The sequence below is a fragment of the Dipteris shenzhenensis genome, chromosome 7 (assembly GCF_047967505.1).
Source record: "Dipteris shenzhenensis isolate YYH24624 ecotype China chromosome 7, Dip_SZ_1.0, whole genome shotgun sequence".
NCBI classification, from domain to species: Eukaryota; Viridiplantae; Streptophyta; class Polypodiopsida; order Gleicheniales; family Dipteridaceae; genus Dipteris; species Dipteris shenzhenensis.
In genome coordinates this window covers 59,551,061-59,575,839 of record NC_141602.1, presented here as the reverse complement: position 1 = coordinate 59,575,839, position 24,779 = coordinate 59,551,061, and the positions used below count along the sequence as shown (strand labels likewise).

The window sequence follows — 24,779 nt, the reverse complement described above, 5'->3', positions numbered from 1 at the left end:
CAAACAAGGTTGAAGCATCATTAGAATAAATTCATAATTTTGACACAATTCTCATCGAGTGTGGAAAGCATAAATTTCTAAACAACCTTGAATTGTTGTTCCTCATGTACATCTAAATATATATTTAAAATGTTATATCATTATCGTTTGTATGCACAAAAGAAAAAAATGGCCCCTCTATGCTAAGGTTACAAAAATGCAACAATCAAATTGCTAACAACATTCTTCTTCTGATCTTTAGTAATATTACAGCTAATATAGTTAATAATCCTGGTTGTGATCTAAAATGCATGAATCTACAACAAATGAAGAACATGATCAAGAACAATAACAATCACTCTATTTGTTTAAAGCTTCCACTTTCTTCTGTAAGAATTCATTGAACCATTTTGCAGAATCCTTAGGATACCGTTTTAGATTGTCCTTGAAATCCACAAAGTATAGACCAAACCTGAGTGAGTAACCTGAATTCCATTCCCAACTGTCAAGGAAAGACCAAATGAAGTAGCCTTTAATGTTGGAACCCTCTCTGCAATTAAGTTTTTCAAGTTCTTGTTAATGACTACAGCTTAATTTAAATAACCATTTACTCTCAAATCAGAACGTATATTGCAACTATAGTGGTTGAGGTCTTTTTGGGGGGGGGGGGGATGGGGGGAAGGGATGGTATAAGAAAGAACAAATTGTTGAGGTAAGTAAACATAAAAAAAGAGTAGTTCAGTTTCCATCATAAATATATCTTAATTAAATAACTATCAAAGCAATTCTTAAAAAGAAAAATCTCAAAAGGTATTGGAATAGAAACCTACTTGATCGCATCTAGCAAATTTGAAAGGTACTCTTGATGATAGATTATGCGTTTTTCATCTCTAAGTGTCCTTTGAAAGAAATGGCTTCCTTCAGCATAACCTGGAAAATACAAAAACCATCTTAGAAATAGAATCCTAGATCCTTAGTTTTCCAAAATATTTGAATGAGCATGAGAGAAACACATTAGCAAGCACAAAAAATTTGAAGATGGCTTGCCAATGCTCTAGGGCTGTATACATGTAAATATGATTTTTTGCATTCTCGGCCACCCATGATGAGAAACTAAAATCAAGACATTGTCAAAACTATACACAGCTTCTACACCTTTAAAATCACCTCTCGCATGTAGCTTTCAAAACCTAAAAACTTGTCCCGTGAGAATCCATATCTAATAACTCATTATTAAATTCCATATGCATTTAGAATTTTTGATTGCAACTTAAATCCCTTATGTATGGAATTCCTATCATGCGATAAAGTTTTATTTCTCTAAGTGCACCCTCTAAGAAATTCTGTAAAGTTTCTCTTGATGTGTGTTGATGTACATGGGTTGCAACTTAAATCCCTTATGTATGGAATTCCTATCATGCCATAAAGTTTTATTTCTCTAAGTGCACTCTCTAAGAAATTCTGTAAAGTTTCTCTTGATGTGTGTCGATGTACATGGGATTGAGGAAAACCACCCAATTAGAGGCTCAATATGTTTACACTCCCAATCGTCAATCTAGACCATCTGAACACTCTATAGTAAGAACATTGTCACATACCACATACTCTCGCCCATGATGGTAATGCGTTGACTAACCTTCCCTATAAGGCCAACACGATTCTCTATGGAAGCACATTTCCCAAGTATGACCAAAGTTGAGGGTAACTATAGGCCTAAGGTTCCCTTAAAAAGAGCAAGAATACACTGATGTGAGGGTTCACTATATGAAAATATCCCATATCATGACATTCAAGGGATAATTGAAAATCTGATACTTACAAGTCATCTTCTGATTAAATATTGACATTTTTGCACAATTTGAATAAATAAACCCCCTTATCAATGCGAACTTCTTGAAAAAGGTACCATTTTAAAACTTCTCTTGTTAAGCAAACATCTGGGGTTACATATTTTCATTGATCCCCCGAGAAGGTGATCTACTATGACACACTACTCAAAGTGTCCCAACTCAGATAGCTTATCCTAATTTCTCCTAGCTACTTTAAGAATCTTAGACTTAATAGTTACGATAAACACCACCCATGCTACCTCAAGTATTTGCCTATTTCTTGGTTAGACCCTAAGTAAATTCTTTAGGATGTAGCATTCTCACCTTCTTCAACTAATAATTCCTTGAGGATAGTATTTGCTTTATATCCCATCAAACATCTAAAATCGTAATCTTTCAAATTCACATAAGGTCAATAATGTGTGATAGTCAAAGCTTATAAGCAATCAAAATTCATCTAATCCATTTTCTCTACTAACACAAACCTAGAGGTGATAATATGAGCATTGTCACACGCTCTCCCTAATACACTAAGTGATGGGATGCAGAGGTCATGAGCTATAGCAAGTGTTGGAAGCTTTATAGTCACTCATACACGTGCAGAGGTGTTGCAAAACTATGTTATTGGCTGAGCTTGTCTACACCAACAATTACTATAGGCTACATTAAAAAGAGAAGTAGGTTCACAAGCCAAGCTCTGACTTTCCAAGACAGGAACCATGCAAACTCCTCAAACCGCTTCTACTTAATTTTACTCGTCTCATTCTCTATAGTGAAAGCTCTGAATTTGCTTTGCACAAGTCTAACTAGGAGAAAAAAAAATTAAGCCCTTTGGAAGGCTAAGTTGATCTCCATTATCACCACACGCATGATAGCTCAAAACAAATCTTGGCAGTTCTAGGGCATGGTTTCTAAATGGAGTAAGTAGGGGGTGGTTCAACTTATTGAGTCTATGGCTACACAAGACAGATAGAAAGCTGACTGGGCATTCATCTATAGATGCAAGATGTTGAGCCACCCATGCCATACATCTTAGATCATGTTAAGCTAGGGACTCCCTTTAGTAAGAACTATCAGAGTACGTAGTGAAAGATAGCGTGAGACATAGAATAATGACTAGAGAGAGAGAGTTTTGGACAGCAAATTGCAAAGGACTGCAAGAACATATGCTGAAAATACAGCTGAGAAAAACCACAACTTGAAGATCACATACAAGGTAAAAAATTGTACCCTAAAAAACTCCAAACACAAGCTACCCGACCAGGTCTGGGTTGCCTTGGTTGGCTGACCCAACTTGGTCTAGTCCTGTTAACCGGACCCTGGTCAGCTCGGCTAAACCGACTATGGTCAAACTGGTTGGCTGGCTTGACTGGCCTCAACCGGTTGGCAAGATCTAGTCCTAACTACCCTTAACCAAGCCATAAAGAGGCCTTCTTCTAGCCCTTGACAAGCCCTATACTCAACCTAACTACCCTGGCTAACTACCTTGGTACTTCCCCCAACTTGCGAAAGGGAGAATTTACTACTGTCTCTAGGCGAGGACACCCACAAACAATCCTCACTCCCTAAGTACACACAGAAGATGTCCAAAACTTTAACACCCCCTCTTCGCTCCTAGATGTCTAACCAAACCCAAGGACCTTGAGTGTTTATAGAGCATATGAAGAGGCTTTCCACGCCAAGTAGCCACATCATCTTGCATGCAGCTCCACAAGCAAACTGGTTTTCAACCTCAATTGATGAAAAGGCCGGCTACTTCTCGCCGCTCTACAAGACCAAGGGTACAACTATCCTCTGATGTAGGTCTCCTTGTGCCTACATCTCTCCAATCTGATTTACTCCACCTTTGAGGCTTCACTCCTACTCCACATGTCGGGAATTCTACAAATTACTACAATGAGTACTTGTAAGAGAAGAGAGTACATGAAGTTTGTAGATCCTATTTTCAAGTGATAGCCATTGACTCTTCTTCGAATTCCATGCGCTTGCTAGTCTTGCAAACTTCAGCACTGAAAATAGGTGGAAACCAAGGGTACGCTCTTCATGGGTGATACTACAGAGAGAAATACGGGCTGAATTAGAGAAGGGGGTAGAACTAGCTGAGGGAAAAGACAGGAAGGAGGAAGGAGGAAGAGGGAAGAGAGAGACAAGAAAGGGGTTGGGGGGGGGGAGGGAGAGAGAGAGAGTCAATGGAGTTGGCGGAAGTAGGAGAGACCCGAGTATAGATTAGTAAGGAGTCAGATCAAATGATGCATTGTAAATGAGAGGACTGTACTTATATAGCATTTCCTTTTCCCTTTAGACCCCTCGATCTTGCAAAACATCCCCAAGTACTAATTATCCTAACCTTGTTGCCACATTTACATTGGTATGAGCCTTGTAGGCTAGATTAGTCCTTTTAGGATTGTTAGTACTGTTAGTCCTATCTAGGGGGTCCTATAGCATATGGTTGTACTTTGTACTTTCACTCATTATCATTCTTGCAGTACATTCAAGCTGTTTTCATCCTCGCTCTCCTCTCAACAGTGGTATCAAGGCAGCCTCATTATCGTGGGAAATCCAGTGTCACCATCAGCTCTTGCAGGCAGCCATCGCTTAATGGAGTTGTCGTCATCAGGTAGGCAAGCCGCCACCAAGAGTCTAGTCACTATCAGAGCAGGTCATGTAGCATATTTTATTTGCCAATCGAGGGTCTTTGTGGAGCTGTTACAGCTGCCTCTTTGGCCTTGCTCCATTGTTCATTGTGCCCACCTATTACTGAGTTTCCATCTCCTTGGATCTCCTCTCTTGTGCCTTGTGTTGTGCCTACAGAGTTGACTCCATCAGGATCATGCGCCGCTCCAGCAGTGGACATCACTTGCTAAGCCACCTCTACAGGGGTCGCCGCCCTCAGAATGGCTGCCCTTAGATCAGACCTGTTCGTGCCCCTACAGCTGCACTGCCGTGCTTTCGGAAGTACCTCCAATCCAGGACGATTACATTGAGGGTAACCCGACAGTTTTGGGAAGACATTTTCCTGCCCGGTATTATCCCTTTCAAAGAATACTTGCTGCCACCTACAGGAAAAAATCTGTCCTACAGTCCATCCATACAGCCAATACAATTCGTACAGAGTACGGAACCCTGTATTCTGTTGGTTTTCTTCTGCTATAGACTTTTGCAGACCAGATCACATTTAAAACAACATTTCGACTGCATTTTGCTGGTACAGTTTGCCATTGACTATGTAAGACCACAAGCCAACTACAGCTCACAGTCCTACTACCAACAAGTATGATTTGAGTGGCATTGGTCACTCAAAATTAGGGCTTTTGACTGATCTTGTTGAGGCCTTTGGTTTGAATTCCCTGGTAATCATTTGGACTTGATTTTATCTGAATTTGGCAGCTTGTCACATTGCTTTTGCAGGAGGAGGAGAACCGTGCAATCAGACTTCTTGTAAGAAATCCTAGATTTACTATATTTAGAAATGTGCTAAGGAACAGAAAGGAGACTGAAATAGCAGAGAACAAGGAATATTTGTATTGCTTGAGTGTCTGTAGTGTGTCATCCATACAGTTGGGCCTCTCTTATATAGAGAGTGAAGAGTCACACATGAAAAGGTGTGTACTCCAAAGTGTATGTGCTTGAAGAGGTGTGTACCCCTTGTGAAGAGTGTGACCCTTGATGAGAGGGTACATTACAATAGGAGTGTCTCTTCCATAGAATGTCTCTTGTGAAGGGTTGTGCCTCATAGGAAGTGTCCCGTCAAAAGGGCATACCCTTCCACAAGTGTCCATTCATCAAACCATCCATAAGTCTAAGATATAGAGAAAGGAATACATCACAGATCGTGACATCCCCTCCCACTCAAAATAAGACCCTGGTGGAGATAATGAACTGATGTAGAAAACATCACGGTAAATTCTGAAAATACTGCTGTAAAATGTCAGGGTACTGCTGTAAGTCTTCATCAGATTGCCAAGTAGTGTCGGAGTCGTCCAGATCTCGCCAAAGAACAAGGAATTCCGTGATAAGTCGATGTCGAGTCTCTCGCTGTTGATGGTCCAGAATACGCTCAGGAATAAGGAGAACATACGATTTCTGGGACATAATCACCTGTAGGAGGAACTGCTTCATCGCGTGGAATGTACGTCTTTAGCCAAGAAATATGAAATGTTGGATGGATTTTACCCCATGATGGTGGTAATTCCAATTTGTAACTTAAAGGTGAATTTTTCTTGACGATCCGGAAAGGTCCATAGTATCTTGGTTGCAACTTAGGAAACAAAGACTTAACCGAGCGATGTGGGGCTACAAATAATAGCACCATGTCACCAGTGTCAAATTCCATGTGACGTCTATGTTTGTTGGCAAACTATTGATACCGCTCTTGTGCTTTACGCATATGATCCCTGACTTGGAGTAGAATGTCTTGCATTTCTTGAACCAGTTGATCAGCTAGGGCCACTCGATGTTGAAGTACAAAATTCGTTGGTACAATCAGAGTGTGTCCATAAGCTGCTTGGAATGGAGTCATGCTGATGGCACTATGGAAAGAGTTATTATAAGCAAACTCAACGAGTGGTAGATACTCTTCCCAAGCTGCTAAGCGTGACTGAATATAATGTCGAAGCATTTCTTTCAGAACTTGGTTGACTCTTTCAGTTTGGTCATCTGATTCTGGGTGGTAGGCTGAACTGAACAGTAGAGTTGTACCCAAAGATTCGAACAGTGAAATCCAAAAGTGACTGGTAAACTTAGGATCTCTGTCGGATACGATATTCTTGGGCAATCCATGGTGTCGGAAGATGTGTTGTATGAAGAGTTTTGCGATGTCCGGAGCTTATACACTTCTTTTGCAAGCAACAAAGTGTGCCATTTTGGACAGTCGATCAACAATTACCATCATCTGAGTGTTACCTCGGGAGGATCGTGGTAGTGTTGTAATGAAATCCATGGAAATACTTTCCCACCTTTCAGTTGGAACTGGAAGAGGCTGAAGAAGTCCTGCTGGAAGTCGTCGCCTTGCTTTCATTTGTTGACAAGATAAGCAAGATGTAACCATTTTGATGACGTCACTTTTCATCTGAGGCCAGTAGTATGTTGCACTGAGTAACCTATAAGTCTTGTTGATGCCTGGATGGGCAGCATAAGGAGCTACATGATGCTCTTTTAACAAAAGACGTCGAACATCCTTGTCATGTGGTACACAGACGCGATCTTGATAATACAGAAGGTCGTCCGTATAAGAATAGGATGAGAAAATCTTCTGTTCGGAAGTCGAAGGTTGATCTTTTGAAAGAACTTGTATTGCTGTGCTGAAGTCTTTATCATTGAAATACTTCCCTTTGAATGAATTCGGAACATCCACAGATAACGTAGAGATTACCATAGCTGATGCTAGAGTTAACCTACTGACAGCATCTGCAACTACATTGCGTAGTCCTAGAATGTACTCAATGGTCATGTGAAAGTTGGCCAGAAACTCAACCCAACGTGCTTGTCGAGCGTTCATGACTGGCTAAGTAAAGATATACTTTAGAGAGTGATGGTTTGTCTTGACCATCGAGTCGGCTCCCATGAGATAATCTTTCCAAGAGCGATAAGCATGTACAACGGCAAGAAACTCCTTATCATAAACCGGGCATCAGGTTTGGATATCAGAATGTTTATGGCTGTCAAAAGCAATAACTCTGCCTTCTTGCATCAAGACTGCTCCTGTAGCGATGTCGGAAGCATCGGTCATGACCTCAAATGGAAGGTTTGGGTCAGCAATAGCCATAACTAGTGTGGTAGTGAGTGCTTGCTTGAGTTGTTGGAAATTATACTCTGTTTCGGGAAGCCACTGAAAAACTGTTGTGCTTTTCAATAATTCGAACATAGGAGCTGCGATTTCGGAAAACTGATAGACCTTTGTATGGTAGAAGTTTGCCATTCCAAGAAAAGAGCAGACATCATGAACGTTCTTAGGAGCAGGCCAGTTTCGGATTACCTCGACCTTCTTGGGATCTACAGAGATGCCTTGAGCTGAAATAACATGTCCCAAATATTCGAGTTGGGTTTCGAAGAACTCACTCTTCTCAACGTTGATGTAGAGAGAATTTGCGCGGAGAACTTCAAAAACTTAGTGAAGATGTTGTTTGTGCTCATGTAGGGATCTGCTGAAAATGAGGATGTCATCGAGGTAAACGATGACGAACTTATCGAGGAAAGGCCTGAAGATGTCGTTCATTAGTGTCATGAATGTGGCCGGGGCATTGTTTAACCCAAAAGGCATGACCAAACATTCATAGTGTCCATACTTTGTTCGAAAAGCTGTCTTGTACTCATCGCCTTCTCGTATTTGATGATAACCTGAACGAAGATCAATCTTTGAGAATTGTGTTGCGTGTAGAAGTTGATCGAAGAGGTCATCGATGCGAGGCAATGGATACTTGTTTTCGATAGTGAGCTTGTTGACGGTAAGGAGGTTTTGACAGTGGATTACTACCGGGAATAAGTTTGATTGGGTGATCCACTGGTCGTCGAGGTGGTAACCGCTTTTCGAACAGCTTTGCCTTTCTTGTCTTGTGCTGAGGTAGCATCTTCTGTTTGGGAAGTGCTAGGTTCCATATTGAAATTTTGCTTTGGTCGGTTGGGACAATCGAACCATCTATGGTCGCCTGTACAGATGGTACAAAGTCCTTTTGTGCTGGAGTTGTTCTTCTTGTCAGTGGCCGCACCTTTATGTTGGGGATGACAGTGATGACTTTGTGAAGAAGAAGAGGCGTGATCCTTGGAGGAGTGCTGTTGTTGGGATCCAGCATACGATTTCTGAGACTTGTGGGGATCTTGAGACTGTCGCTGACCTTGATTACCCACGTTTTTTCTAAACTTGGGGTTATCTTGAGGGCGCGCACCTTTGGCCATAGTAGACTTCTGTGTTCTATTAGCACTCTGCTTCCCTGTGTTTTGAAAATCTGTAATGCGCTCTACGTAAGCAATAGCGCCAGCTGTGGTCGTGATGTTTGCTTTGAGGACATCAATGCGTAACGAGGGGTTTAGACCTGAGATGAAAGCATGAAGGCAATCATCATCAGTTAAACCATCAATCTCCAGCACCAATGTGGTGAATTGAGAGATGTAGGAAGACAGGGAGCCTGTTTGCTCCAACTGTCTGAGTTTTGAACATGCTTGGAAGTTCGCATTGGCAGGTATGAACTGCTTACGGAGCACGTGTTCAAAACATTCCCAAGTTAACACACTTTTGCCGTCCTTTAAGCGTCGCTGCCACCATAGGAAAGCTGTATCCTTGAGTAGGGAGGCTGCCAAGGCAATCCTTTTGCCTTCAGTGAGGTCAACAGTATCAAAGTACATGCGCAGTTTTGTGAGCCATTGGTCAACTGTTCGGCGATTTCGTTGACCAATGTAGGCTTCCGGAAGTTTAATGTCAAGTCTTTTAGTTTTGGAAGCTTGGAGTAAACGGTAGAGGGTACGGAGTTCATTGTTTTCTACCTCAGGTGGGAACGAGTCCACACAGTCGTCCGGTGGCGTCACGTCATCCTCTGTATGTGGGGTAATGCGAGAATCTTGGAGTTGTTGGACTTTCTGGACCAAGTCGGAGATGTTGTCCTGAAGCTGGGAAATTTGAAGTTGAAGTAGTGCTTCGCCTTGTAAGTTGACTTCAGGGGTCTTTTTTGGACTTTAGTCATTAATCTCCAGAGAGGTTGCACGCGAGCGTTGCGACATATCTGAGGTCCCTGTGAGAAGAGCACGAACCTGCGCTCTAGTTTGTACCATTCCTGGAAGAAGATCCGGGCTGCTCCCTGAGGTTGCTCATGTTGGAGGGGGCAGGCGAGGCAGGATGGAACCACCCGTGGAAATCTGGTAAAGAAGGTCCTGTCTCAGGTAACACTGGTGATGCTGAAGTGGGTGTTACTGCTCGTGAGAGTACAGGGGTAGGTTGCAGAGTCCACGGATCTGAGAAGGGATAAGGAGCTACTGTCAGGAGTGGAGAATATCTAGGAGAAGGAGTACCTTCAGAGTGTAAATACTTGGGGAAGGTAAAACCTATGCAGGAGGATATCTGGGAGCTGAAAGAGGTGGAGAGTACCCTGGAGATGCTGAAGCTGGGGTAAAAGTCTCTCCAACGATGGACAGCAAACTCGTGAGGAATATCGGGTTCTGGGTATCTACGTGTCTCGTGGAACACAACCTGGGCTGTGCTGAGGAAGTAATGTAATTGAGGTGCCTCACGCAAAAGGTATAGGATGTGGTCCAAGTCACTGGAAGGGCACATGACACAGAAGACCCACAATGCAAAAGCTCCGAAATGGGCTGGTTGTGCAATCTGAACACGATATTGTGTGATAGATGATGCCTGAGGTGTCCTTCAAGGGACTGGGGAATTACCAGGGGTTTCCATGCTTTAAGGAGGAGGCTTTCATTCGCTGTAATTTGATAATGAGCGTCAAATAACAATATGAAAGAGAATCCTTAGAAATAGAATGGAAAGAATCCACCTGGCATAGATTAGAATTGCCGGACTGTGCTGAAAAGCGTGTACCAGCGATGGGCTTCGGGCTGGAAAAAGTACAGCATCAATTGCGAGTTGAAGGAGGTCCTGATGTCGAGTTGGTAGAAGACATTAGTCATGCTTCAAATTTCAGGCTTCAAATTTCGAAATTAGGGTTTGCTGTAGAGGGAGGCGATTCAGCAAGCAAATAGTCCAGTTGTGGGCAGAAATATGTTGCCAGCGAGAGCATGATCAACTAGTTGGAGCTCGATCTGTTGATAGAGGCGAGATCTTGGAAAAAGAGGGACTGGTTGAAGTGATTTGCAGTAGAAGAAGATGGCGAATTTCTGGCATCTACGCCTAGTTTGCAGAAATCTGGGCAGCAAGATTACGATAGAGGCTGCAAAGGGGATCTGTTCGATCAAAAGGTCTTGTAGGCAGGTATGCAAAAGAGCCGGCTGATGCAGGCAACCGAGCAAGATGGAGGCCTGACGAAGGGCATGGGTTGCTGCAAGGATATGGCGCAATCACGTACGACATAAAAAGGTGAAACGTATTTCAGGAATTCGCATTTTGATTCGTGCGCCTATTGCTGGGTGGTGGTTACCAAAAAATTAAAACGTGGGTTTAATGAACCCTTGGGTAGTCTAGGGTTAGGCCTTGGGTGTAGGGCTGGTTGCCCTTTTTAGGCCCTCTAGATATCCTTTTGTAAGTTGGTGCTTGGTGCCAAAGGGTGTGCCTATTCTAAGGGGTGTGACCCTTGGAATAGGTGTACCTTTTTATGAAGGGGTGTGACCCTATTTTAAAAAGGGGTGTCCCCACACAAAAAGGTGTGTCCTTTTTTCCATGATGGGGTGTGTCCCTTGGGTGAGGAGTCAAAACTCTTCATCAAAAGGTACGTCCGATGGTGAAAAACGTGCGTCCCTTGGTTTTGGGACAGCCCAAGCACATCAAAAGACACGATTTTTGTCGTGTCCATTCACATCAACTCGTTATGTGAGGGAGACGGAGAGGCCACTGATGACTTTAGGTAAGGTTGGCGCTAAAAAATTTTACGCTCATTCTCTCCATCTCTTCCATGCACAACGTGCGCGGATATCCTTTTAGCGGAAAAAGATGTATCAGATAGGCGCTAGAAGGTGGGGGGCATTTCCTACAAGCAAAAGCGAAATTTGCTCTGATACCACTGTAAGAAATCCTAGATTTACTATATTTAGAAATGTGCTAAGGAACAGAAAGGAGACTGAAATAGCAGAGAACAAGGAATATTTGTATTGCTTGAGTGTCTGTAGTGTGTCATCCATACAATTGGGCCTCTCTTGTTTAGAGAGTGAAGAGTCACACATGAAAAGGTGTGTACTCCAAAGTATATGTGCATGAAGAAGTGTGTACCCCTTGTGAAGGGTGTGACCCTTGATAAGAGGGTACATTACAATACGAGTGTCTCTTCCATAGAATGTCTCTTGTGAAGGGTTGTGCCTCATAGGAAGTGTCCCGTCGAAAGGGCATACCCTTCCACAAGTGTCCATTCATCAAACCATCCATAAGTCTAAGATATAGAGAAAGGAATACGTCACAGATCGTGACACTTCTTCCATGAATGCAGATTTGCCATGGACCATAAAGAAGAAGTAGAAGAAGTAGAGTCTATTAACATCCTCGGGGGGCCAAAAATGACCCATGGGACCCGTCTCAATACAATGTAAAATCGAGTCTCCTCAAGGAGAGGGGTCAGGAGTCTATGAGTTCTTGACGCTAGGTAAAAAGACGAGTGACAAAAGATCCCAATGCTGCCGGAGAGGCAGCAGAGAGAACTGATGTCAGCTGAGCAGAGTCCTCCAGTATCTGCTGGTAGTCCTCCCTGATATGTGCATATCGGGGGCACTGTAGAGCCACATGTGCCTCCGTCTCAACTGATGTCAGAAAGGGTACAGACACTAGCATGTCTGGGCTGATGCATCCAAGCTCCCTTCTCAATTGCAAATGTATGAGCTCTAGTACGAAACCTGGCTATGTTTCTGCGATATAGAAGGGGGATAGGTGAAGGCAAGGGAGGCAAGTATTCAAGCAAGCCCAAGCATAATATTGGTACTTCATCTCCTGCTAGCCAAAGTGACGGCACGAAGAAAAAGAGTGCAAGAAATCGGGACATGACATTTAAGAATGCAGAAAGCATATTGCTTCAGAGAAGAAGAAAAAGCATTCAGGACTTGTAGTTTGAGATGCTCCTACTGTGGCTGAAAAGAGAAGCGAGGCAGCACATATTGCTCATGATGATTGGGCAATTGTCACATGCTAATATCCTTCAAAGCATGATGCGCTATTATCTGTAACTCATTCTATGTCCACATGTTACTTTAGTACATCACATCCTGCAAGAAATTGCTCATGTCTTTGTATAACGCACCTGAAGGGGCATAGTAACATGTGCCAACAATGCTTCTTCTGCAATTACAGGCATTATTAAAGTGGAAATCATATCAGTCTCAGGTGATGGGTGGGATCAACGCTTACATGACCCAAGAGGTGCCACAACATCTAAGGCAAAGAACCATCCTACTTTTCCTTTTGACCTAGGTGGCATGCATGTTGGAGTATATTTATTTTCCAGCAAAGGAGTTTTGAGGACGAATTTATATTGAGCGGGGATGGTTGTAATGAAGGCCAAAAGTTCATCAAGTTAGTGGGGGTTTGTTGAGTGGAGAGCAAGGAGGACGAAAACAGCTCGAATGCACTTCAGGAATGATAATGAGTGAAAGTAGTACAACCATATGCTGTTTGTCGTGCCCTAACCCTACCAGTACTAACAGTCGTAAAAGGACTAAATCTAGCTTTTTGTACTAAATCTAGCCTACGAGGCTCATACCAGGGAAAATGTGGCAACAAACCGCCCTCCATGCTATGGCTAAAATATCCTAGAAGCGCCACAGGAATACGCAGAAAAAGTCATGGTTGCACATGTTCATCCGTGATGGATATAGCAACCTATGATAGTACGGGGATGTCAGTATCACGTAACAAAAGCCTGTTTGAGTTCATCTAATGTAAGGGGTTTTTCAAAATTCCTGACAGTCTTTCTTCTGGCATCTCTACAAAGTTTCCTGGACTTCAAACTTGTGTGGTAGGGCCTTCGTGAAGAGTTCTGCAAAGTTATCCTGCATTGGACATAGGACAACTGTATGTCTCCAGTTGACAGTCGCTCCTTGACATAATGATAGTGAACCTCTATGTGCTTAGTACGCGCATGAAACACGGGGTTGCACGCAATAGGCAAGACACTTTGGCTGTCACATGCACTATGATAACGATCAATATGATTCTAACCAGCTGTAGCAAGGCTGAAATAGAAATCAGATTTTTTTAAATGGCTGGAACATATAATACATTCTCCATGGAGTCTGCTTTGCACAACTCTTCATACTTGCTGTTCTCTTTTGCCTACATTGGGAGCATTCATTTCTTTTCCATATATCCAATGAATCTTTTGCCATGTTGTCCAGCCTAAATACAATAAAATCAAAATCATCTTCATTATAGATGCTATATTCACGCTCAAACACTTCCAAAAGCTCTTGTGCTTCCTCAACATTCCAGTGCACACATGTAAGGCCTTCAACCCTGGGCTGCAACCTTGTAACTTTTCTCTAACATGACACACATAAGGTCTTTGCAAGCTACCCATGCATAGGGCTCCCAAGATGAAGTCATTATCTTTAACCAAAGTGTGGGCATGGCCCATTACATCATAAGGAATCTTACCCTCACCATCCACTGGATATTATTTCAAACATCCTTCCAAAGCTGAGAGCCATTTTCTTGCTCATGGTTTCTCCTTTAAATATGTGGTTCGTCAAAATACTGTGTGTCTATCACACACTTGTCCAACCAAGCCCCTGCCCCATAACGTAAGAACGACATTATCCCTGACCTCAATGGTAGGCCCATGTAAGCATGGTGCAGATTTGACAAGGCAACATGAATGTCCCACTCGTCCCACAAACCCATGTCCGTGGGCATTGCCGGTGTCATTCCACATAAATCTGTCCAGGCTGCACTCATTGTCCACACGGCATTTAACGTGGTCTACACTCTATGTACTGCCTCCTATTGGATTGAGATCCAGGCCAACTCCTCTCATAGGCATTGTGCTGAAATAGAGCTGAAGAATCAGTGCAGAGACAGGCTCTCCCAAAAACATATACACGAGGTTGGGATGGGTCAAACGGTAGTAGTGAAAACCGGCCTCTCCCCCTCAAGGATATAAGCCATTGAAAGTGTCACTAGTGGAAGTCTGGCTGAAGTCCCTCAAGGGCAAGACCATAGTGGGCTTCTGTCCCAGAGTGCCCTGGGGCCGAGTCAGATGCATAGAAAGCTGTGACCTATCTCTGCGCTCGGCCTACCTCGGTACCTTGTGGTGCGGTGGTCCCATCCTCCTGCTCTCTGATATGTCGTAGTAGGTAGAGCCCAATGCAGACTTGCTCCTGGGAGTGGATCAGTCGTGAGAGTGGGCCAAAGCCGTATCCCTCCTGAAAAAGGGAGTGGTAGCACCCTCGGATCTCATAGTAGGCTGGGCAGACACACAAAAAAAGCTCCTCAATCTCGACCGTCCCCATCGTGCACAACTTGCAAGTCTGCTGCTCTCTGGGTATGCGTGCAGCTCTCCTTGTCTCGATCCTTAGCTGATGGGACAAGACCCGCATCCATCCGATGGCAATCCTCAGTGCGTGTGAGACTCCTCAATCCTCGAGATGCTAAGGTCTGATGATGAGCCCGTCTTTCGATACTCTCAGAAAATGGTCATAGTAGAGCTGGGTCTTGGTGGGGAACTCTTGGTCCCCCCCCCCAAGTGCAAGATGTGTGGAGCTGGAGGAGATCTAACCGTATGATGCAAAAGAAAGCAAAAGAAAGCTGAGTATAGATTAGGAAGGAGTCACATCAAATTTGTACATGAGAGGATAGTATCTCCTTATAACTTTTGAGCCCTCTAGCTCCTGCTGTACAATAAGCATACTCCAACATGCATGCCACTTGGGTCAAAAGGTGAAGTAGGATAGTCCTTTTCCCTAGAGGTTGTGGCACCTCCTTGGTCATGTAAGCATTGATCCCACCTAGCTGCTCATCATCAAGAAGCTCCACAATGACATAGCCCTTGCATGTCTCCATGGAGTCTACATTGCACAACTCTTTATACCTTGCTGTCCTCTTTTGCCTACATTGGGAGTAGTCATTCGTTTTCCATATATGTAGTGCATCTCTGGATATGTTGTTCTGCCCAACTGCAATTAAACTAAAAATCATCTTCGTTATAGATGCCATATTCAAGCTGAAACAGTTCCGAGAGTTCTTGTGCTTCCTCAACATTTCGGGGATCTCAGTCCTCACATGTAAGGCCTTCAACAATGACACCCATAAGGTCTTTGAAAGCTGCCCATTTGTAGGGCTTCCAAAATGAAGTCCTCATCTTTAACCAAGTGTGGGCATGGCACATGCCATCATAAGGAATCTTGCCGCCACCATCCATTGGATATAATGTAAAATATCCTTCCAACGCTGAGAGCCATTCTTCTTGCTCATTAGGATTCTTGGTTTCTCCTTTGAATCTATGGTCCGTCAAAATATTTTGTGCCTACCACACACTTGTCAACCCAATCCCCTGCCATAATGTAAGAACGACATCTCTGACCTCAAATGGTAATCCCATGTAAGCATGGTGCAAATTTGACAAGGCAACATCAATGTCCCACTCGTCCCACAAACCCATGTACATATTAGGCATATGGTGTCCTTCCACATAAATCTGTACGGGTTGCATTTGCTGTCCAGGCTGCATTTGAGGTGGTCTAGACTCTATGTAGTGCCTCCTGTCCGATTGAAAACAATGCCAAGTCCTCTCATAGGCATTGTTCTAAAATAGAGCTAAGGAATCAATGCTAGAGAGAGAGGCTCTCCCAAAAGCATCCACACGAGGTTGGGATGGGTCAAATTGTTAGAATTTACCCAACAGAGGGTACGCACAACGGAAGACTTATAGTAATGCCCAGGAGCTCACATAGTGTGCGGTGTGGGTGTGGAATCACAAACTTCTTTACTTATGTGCATAAAATAGGTGTGCAGACACATCAATAGACAATGAACCAGCCAGATATAGAAGACACCAAAACTTATATATTTCCATCCAAAACTATGGACACAATACAAAAGAGAGAGATCCAGAGTCCCACCAATGGTGTGGTCCTCTGATCTAACCACAAGGTCCTTCTCCTATCTGCCGGCTATCTCTAGACTCAAGCCCGCGTGCTCCACCTCGAGCGTCTGTAGACTTTCCGTCCAGTGTGTTCTTCTCCACCTTACTGCCTATGAATCAGCCTAGGTGGGCAGCCCCTGCCAAGCTTTGTCTGCAGCACACACGTCCCTGTTCCACTGCTCCAACCTGCTTGTGAATGGCTGCTCCAGAAGGTATGGTGATCACAACACCTTGCTGCCCTAGAAGACAGCCAAGGTCCAGCCTCTAGGGAACTCAGTCTGCAGCTCACCTTCAACTCTCCTTCACCCCCAGTGTGAGGCCCAAGGGAGTGGCTCCTGTCTGATCCTGAACTTGCTGGATAGTTGGATAAATAATGGGGCATGAAGCCCCTCCTTTTATAGGCCTAGGGGCCTGTCAAAAACCCGACCAGTCTGTCCTAATCTGGGCCGACTGGACAGACCAGGTTGGCTGGCCCAACCGACCTGGTTGGCTCAGCCCAACCAGCCCTTTAAGGGCTCATAAAACTAGGCCTTTATGGCCCATACTTTTAGGGCTTTTCGCCCTCCAATCTAGGCAAGGGTCGAGCCTATATAAGGGCCCTAGCCAGGCCCTTTTGGGCTGCTGCTAGGCTGCCCTTGCTGCTGCTCACCTTTTGCAGGCTGTACTCCTGCCCATAGCCTCTGCTATCTGCCCTGTATCTTTCTTCATGCAGGCGCCTTCCTGCTGCAGCATCCTTGCCTCCTGCCAGGCCTTCACCAGCCCCATACAGCCACGTATGCATACCATACCCTTCCGTACTGCTGCGCTGTCTGTCCTTGCTGGAAATCCCTGCGCAATCAGGCTGCTGCAGGTCCCTGATTTCCACGTGTCTGCCCTGTACATCAGGAGCTCCACGACTTGCCAGGTACCTTTCTTTCTTCTTTTGGGGCACATCCTGCCCTAGGTCTCCCTCCCCCCTGCTCTCCTCATTTGGGGGCTTACAGATGGGGAGGTGACCTTACCAACACCCCCTCTCAACGACACATCTCAGGCCAATGCCAACACGTCGATGACGATGCTCCAGTAACTCCCTGGTCGTAGTCCTCTGGAACCTTTTAGTGTCGAAATCTTTTCCTGGCTTTTCATCCAGTGGCTCCTGCTCCACCAGGTCTGGTTCCGCTTCCGCACACCATCCTGGTACCCAGATCAATCTTTGGTACCACCTCCTTCAGTCACGTTCCCGCCTCTGAACTCGAGCAATCCAGCCATCACGATCTTCCAGTCGTCCCCCTCATAATAAGTAAACAACCTGGAGTCTTCCAAGCACCATGCTCTGAGGGTCTAATTCACCCCGTCCTTCCTTTAGCAAGGTCTGCGACAAAAGTACATCTCCAGATAACCTGGACTGCGAACTTTAAACGCACCTGACTGAACCTGAGTCACCCTCCTCTTCTCGCAAGGGCACAATCCTCCAGTCGTGAAAGTCGATTCCCTAGAGCTTCTGTATCAGTGTCGTCCTTCAGCAAGGTGACGCAACTCAGATCTTTTGTGACAGCCAGAGTTGCATTGCTATTGGAAACAATCCTGTATTTCATGCTCGAATGGTCTGCTCCTAAACTTGCTGGATAGTTGGATAAATAATGGGGCATGAAGCCCCTCCTTTTATTGGCCTAGGGGCCTGTCAAAAACCCGACCAGTCTGTCCCGATCTGGGCCGACTGGACAGACCAGGTTGGCTGGCCCAACCGACCTGGTTGGCTCAGCCCAACCAGCCCTCTAAGGGCTCACAAAACTAGGCCTTTATGGCCCATACTTTTAGGGCTTTTGGCCCTCCAATCTAGGCAAGGGCCCAGCCTATATAAGGGCCCTAGCCAGGCCCTTTTGGGCTGCTGCTGGAGACCCTTTTGCAGGCTGTACTCCTGCCCATAGCCTCTGCCATCTGCCCCGTATCTTTCTTCATGCAGGCACCTTCCTGCTGCAGCATCCTTGCCTCTTGCCAGGCCTTCACCAGCCCCGTACAGCCACGTATGCATACTGTACCCTTCTGTACTGCTGCGCTGTCTGTCCTTGCTGGAAATCCCTGCGCAATCAGGCTGCTGCAGGTCCCTAATGTCCACGTGTCTGCCCTGTACATCAGGAGCTCCGCGACTTGCCAGGTACACTTCTTTCTTCTTTTGGGGCACATCCTGCCCTAGGTCTCCCTCCCCCACGCTCTCCTCATTTGGGGGCTTACAGATCGGGAGGTGACCTTTCCAACACAAATTGCAGTAGTGAAGACTAGCCTCTACCCCCTGCATGTAACTCAAGGATATCAGCCATTGAGAGTGTCATTGGTGAAGTGTGGCTGAAGTTCCCCATGGGCAAGATCATAGTGGGCTGCTCACTAATAAGCTTCCCAAAGATGGAAGGCCCTGGCTGGTTGCGTAAGCAATATTTGCCTCTTGCCCACCTTGCATCTTGTGTGGGATTGAAGTAAAATCCCCATGTATTAGTGTACCTTGGTGCTCTACCGACAAGGATGTGTCATTATCATGCCTTATGAGATCACTATCTTTGGAAAGAAGTTGATGGGAACGGTAACTATTTAGACCAATATGGTTGTGCAAAGGCTGCTCACCATCAGTATTCCTATGTCTATTTTCAAAACTGCCATAACAGCCATCTTCCTTTTGGTGTCCATTGTCTTCATAATTTCGGCTATCATTTTCAGGTTCTACTATAGACGTATCATAACAGCCATCATCCTTTAGCTGTCCATTGTCTTCATAATTGTGACGGACATTTTCAGGTTCTACTGTGTACTTGCAGCTTTTGTCATTCGCAGTGGTCATGAAAAAATAAGAATCAGCTGTAGGGCTCTGCCATTAGGTATTATTCCTGAAATCTGCATGCTTGCTTGCTTTCCATTCCCACCATTACGTTCAGTCCCACAGGAGTGCATCTCTGTAGTTGGCTTCATGAGCATGATATTTACGCTGAGCATCTAATATTTTGATTGCCCTTAGATGTAGGCTTGTCTATGACAACCTTGTGGGAGTCTAGGAGACTCTTTGGGCAGATTATTTGAATAGGCATGCATCCCAAACCCACCAAGTTTTTTCTTGAAAAACAAAAAACCACCAAGTTTGGTCAATACATCGTGCTTTTCCATGCCAATGGTGACAACTCGTGTTCCATGTGAGTGGCCAAAATCTCGTGATGTCCATGGGAATCACCCACAATCTAATAAGACATACCTTCATTGAATTACAAAATTGCCTCTTGGATCCTAGAGATTGTGCATTTGATGTGACCAGCGTAGGTAAATGGAGTTGGCCTTCCGCAGGAATTTCGAACACAGAGTGCACCCGGTGGCAGGTCAACATAACAGCCTAACAAGAGACTTCCTCATCATCCGGATCTGGCCTGATAACTCCAACGACAATGAAAGCAGCCAAGTCATATGACTGCAACACTAATTCCATCATCACCCTCCATACACCGTAGTAGTTTCCGTCAAACTGACGGTCCACTGGGAATGTAGGAAGCATGGGGATCTTCACTGACCTCTTAGTGATCTCTAGCAAACTTGCCATCTTAAGGGGGTGACCTTGCTGTCCCGAACTGTCCATTCCTTCTCCAAGCAGCAGCAAACACCTTCGACCAGAGAGCTCTATCCGTTCCCAAAGCTTTAGGCAACCTTGAGCTCTAATACCATGTTAGAGCATGCAGTGGAAGAGAGTGTATCAGGAGAGATGTAGAAAAACGTCTAGAAAGAGAATACAGCATTTAAAGAGAGAGAGTTTGGCACAGGACTCCAAGGACATGCTGGGAGAAACCTCTGCTGAGGAAAAGCACAACTTGAAAACCACATCCAAGGTAGAACACTGCACCCTGGGAATGCTTCAATACAAGAGCACAATGAGCCCTTTATATAGAGGGGAGGCTGCTGACCTGGCTGACTTAACCCAACCAGGTCTAGTCTAGGTTGGCTTGGTTGGCTGACCGGACCTGGCCTAGTCAGGTGAACCCAACCCTAGTCAGGTCAGCTGACCCGACCCTGATCAGGGTACTCTACAACAATAGTCTTATTGGTGAGGATTCATGGTATGTGACACGTTATTGGTAAAGTTCAGGGGTTAGAACCTGCTTAATTCCTTTAGGGATGTCACACTCTCACCCCACACAAGAGGTATTTATATACCTTCATAAGACTAGAATATATTACCCCCCAAAAAGAAAAAGATAACAAGCGAAAAAGCAAAAGGGGAGAGAAAAAGAGATGAGGGATGATGAGAAAAGAGACAGGAAAGAAGGGAATTTAGAAGAAACATGAAATCAAATAAGAGTAAAAAAGAAAAATAAAACTTAAAACTCTAATGAGCAAACCTAGGTTTATGTTCTCATCAGGAACCCAAGCATAAGCTGCCATCTAGGTTTTAAAAGATTCCGGAATCACCCCATTCAACATATAACTTCCTAGAGATGAGATGACATTCCAGGTAGCATTGTTATCCTTATCATTCCATTTCTAAAACTGACGATTAAGAAAACTCATCAGACATACACCTAAATTTACATTCGAGTGGAGTAAAATCCTAACATTCCCAAATTTCCTCCAAGCATTTTGAATTACATCGCAATAAAGTACAACTACAATAATCAAAGTCAATTCTTCTTGCCCAAACAAAAAGATAGAGGAGAAGCGCACCGTTCTCAGTTATGATAATGGCTGGATTATTGTAATTGATGCGTATATACTCCATTAGCTTCCTTAAACCCCATGGCACCACATACTGCCACACTGCACCTGCCTGCAAAAAAAGTGAAAGAGAAAGAGGAGGTTCGAAATCAACAATGATTAAAGTCTGGTATGGCTTGTGACTAAGATTTGGCAACCACATCTCGCAAAGCATAAGAGGATGAAGAGATAAGCGAGAAGCCTGATATGAATTACCCTGTCACCTAGTGCCTTGCCTTCCCTAGTGACTGCAGGTAGGCAGCAAAGGAAATATGAGAGCCAACAACTTTAGCATCCTTAGAAAAAGCAGCACTAATGCATCTGTAAAACGTATGAGGGGAATTGAGAGCACAGAAACATCGCATATTTAAGGTGTTTGATGAGCTGCAAAAAGAAAGAGAGATTTCTTACATGGAGTGATCACCTCCGCATCTGGGTTGTTTTCCAGTAGCTCCTCCAAAAAAGCGAATTTGGAGGGACGAGCATAGTAAGTGGTGTAATGGTTGATTCCCACAAAGTCCACAGAGCCTATGAGCAATTCAGATTGTTGCGAGGTGAAGGAGGGCAGTCGACCACCCACATTCAGGCGCATGGAGTCAGGATAATCTCCGAATATAAGCGGGTGTAGAAACCTGCAAAGATGACACACTTCAGAGGACCACAGACCATAGAAACCTTTGAAGATGATCCATAAACACGGCCCAATCCAGAGGACCATCGGGAAGAAAAGCATGTCAGAGAATTGCAGAGGAGCCAAGCAAGCAAAGAAGTCCGAATTTAGACAAGGATAGTTCTTATTTGTGCTTTTTGCTACTCACCAACCCAATTCGAAATCCAGAGCTCTTTGCACTGCTGCTTTGGCTTCGCTGGAATCTGAGTATGGTTCATACCATTTGCTGTCCAACGCTATACCCACGGAGCCTCCTTGATGGGGCTGTTATACAAGAAGAATTCAGTAAGAGCCAGAGTAGCAAAATAGGCAAAAAGGGAGAAAGTATTCGAACTTGGAGGAAGGTGACCTGATAAGCTTTTCTGTAGATAGAAACAGCTGTGGCGTGTGCTAACAACAAGTTGTGGCCTACAATGTATGGCTCTGTTCTTGAACTTTTTGACAGTGAAAAGACAGCACGTCTTCCCGGAGCCAGCAAGCCTAAGCCTGCATAGCCTTCTGCTACTAAAGAGTGAGGCTCATTGAGCATGATCCAGTGCTTCACTCGGTCCCCAAACTCCTTGAAGCACGTCTCTGCGTATGTAGCATAGTCATTTCTGCACTTGCAATGCAGAATGAAATATGGCATCAAAACAAGCACAGAACTGTCGCTGTGCTTTCTAATAGTTTAAAACAAGTTCTACTGGAATCAGATAATTATTAGAAAAGAAGCGCCTTACATGATCTGCTGGTCTAACCATCCTTTGTAAGCGTCTTCGAGTGCTTGAGGTAAGTCCCAATGATATAAAGTCACATATGGCTGAATTCCTGCGCACAGTGACGCAAGAAATGTGTCCCTCATGACCTCGAGTGACTCGTATACTGCAAAACGATTGTGATCTTTCACATACCTTTCTCAAGGAGAGCGTTAATCAGGGAGTTGTAGTGATCGATGCCTCTTTGATTTACAACTCCCTTGCCCTCTGTAAAAACGAGAAAACACACGACTCTCATCAATCATTACATCATGTGTGATTGACTGAAATCCATTTGAGCTTTCTAAGATACCAACACCACGAATCCATCTGAGCTTTCCAAGATGACAAGTACCAGGATATATCCGCGACCAGGATATGGAGAATCGATATGCATCTATTCCCATGTCTGCCATGAGTTGAATGTCCTCCTGCATCATGACCCTCACTGTCTAGTTAAAGTCCATGATTTCATTCCAAATCTCAATAGTCATGAGGGCTCTAATCTGTAAAAGTTTTGAATCTCCTTTTAAAAGGGGAAAAAGGCTAAATCATGCCTGAAATCTATTGTATTGGTCAACGGCAATATCGGCGTTACTGAAGTCTTGTATATGACCTGTCAAGGATTACACACTAAGCTCGAATAAGTCTATAACTGAGAATAGTGTTCAGGGAAAGAAATTTCTTCCATTGAATTGAAAAATCCAAGCAAGTGCAAATTACCAAATTGGTGCGAAAAAATGTCCCAAATGCTAGGTCCACGTCCATCTTGTTTCACAGCACCTTCAACCTGTCCAAAACATAATCACCATCATTGCCATGATTGGCTCGCCTCTGCTTGTAAATTTTAGAAGCTTGAAAAATCCCATGACTGCATGAGACTATCGCTCAGACGCGATAGCGCGTAGATTCTGTGTACTAGTCTGTGCATTGTGTTGAATTTGTTGATACCCTCGTCGTCCAAGAAGACAAATACGGTAGCTGTTTCGCTTTTGCAGAGATTGAACCTGATGGGCAGAAGTGGCGGTGCCGAAAACAAATTCCGGAGGGAAGCTTTGTCGGCTAATGAAAGAACCACGATCCTTGGAAGAGGTGCAGTTGGCCAGAGCATGGCTGAGTTCGAATTGAACGAAAAGGAGGAGGAGGAGGCTGAGGCAAGTGAGCAACCGACGAATCCTGGGAGAGAGCATGTCGTAAGTAAATTTGCTGCGGCACGCCAAGGAGGAATTCGTGCCGAAGAAAACAGTAGAGACGGTAGAGGAGCAGAATTAGCAGGAGCGCAATGAAAGGCGATTTGGAGAAGAAGTGAGGGAATGAGTTTCCATTTTGAAACGTGTCTGATTGATGATATGATGATGGATTTAGAACAAACCCATTGTTGATGAATTGGTCGTGTTGAGGAGGCACCTATCGTGCAAGCCACCATTATTCCTCTACGATCAACACTACACCGTAGAAACGCCCCCCATAACTAAGTATTTCTTCATCATTTTCCAATTGATTATGCCATGATTAGAGTTCGCTTAAGGAGCTCTTCGTTGGGAGATTGCCCAAGTAACGTGATGCAAACAAAAAAGTAAAGAATTCTAATGGGCTCTTAAAAGGCAATTTTTGGCTTGCCCCCTAATTGATTTTTGTGGCACCTTAGAATCTAAAACCTCTTTTCTGAATTTTTAATTGCTTTAATTTGCTCTCACTCCAGGGTAGAGCCACGTTTTTGAAGTAGTCCATGTGGTTTTGTTTTCATTATTAGAGATGGATGAGGAGTTCCATACCATGGAATCTCGAAAGTTTGCAGGCAGGTAGAACCAAATCCGGATCATGCATGGAATCCTATCTGTGAGCACAAGGTCGTTTTCTATATAGTACACACGTCTCTTGGTTCGGTGCTTCTCTTGCATTCGTTTGGTTGCTTCTCTTGTGTTCGTGCGTGATGGCTCAGATAGAGGGTGGTGGTTCAGTTTCTATGGACACTTCTTTTAGCAGAACCTTCAAGAAAGGTTGTGCATGCAAATAAGCAATGATTCTTCTTTTCTTTTTTCAATTCTTTCTTCCATATTCGATTCTAAATACATACGAAGTCAATGCAATGAGAACATCAAGAACTTCATAACACTGTGGTTTATGTCATAGAATTCCCAATTTCATG

The 24,779-nt window shown here is 44.2% G+C and overlaps 1 protein-coding gene across 1 annotated transcript; it reads right to left on the bottom strand.

The window, feature by feature from the left end:
• Nucleotides 1-54: 54 nt before the first annotated feature.
• Nucleotides 55-24,008, bottom strand: LOC147900591 (beta-glucosidase 40-like). The gene is made up of 13 exons (XM_087376696.1): nt 23,638-24,008; nt 23,354-23,420; nt 23,188-23,246; nt 22,986-23,061; nt 22,787-22,858; nt 22,616-22,703; nt 22,246-22,492; nt 22,045-22,160; nt 21,638-21,858; nt 21,443-21,474; nt 21,197-21,299; nt 810-909; nt 55-529 (listed from the first exon to the last, which is right to left on the bottom strand). The coding sequence occupies exons 1-13, from the start codon at nt 23,818-23,820 to the stop codon at nt 340-342; spliced, it is 1,554 nt and encodes a 517-aa protein (XP_087232822.1). The 5' UTR covers nt 23,821-24,008; the 3' UTR covers nt 55-339.
• Between the last annotated feature and the right edge of the window lie 771 nt (nt 24,009-24,779).

What these genes read in the sequence shown, in the direction of transcription:
- LOC147900591 (XM_087376696.1), bottom strand. Translation starts at nt 23,820, where the DNA reads ATGCTCTCTCCCAGGATTCGTCGGTTGCTCACTTGCCTCAGCCTCCTC. An exon ending in CTGGTCGCGGATATATCCTG is followed by an intron (nt 22,859 to 22,985) that starts GTACTTGTCATC and finishes TCGTTTTTACAG; the next exon opens with AGGGCAAGGGAGTTGTAAAT. An exon ending in CTGGATTTCGAATTGGGTTG is followed by an intron (nt 21,859 to 22,044) that starts GTGAGTAGCAAA and finishes TCATCTTTGCAG; the next exon opens with GTTTCTACACCCGCTTATAT.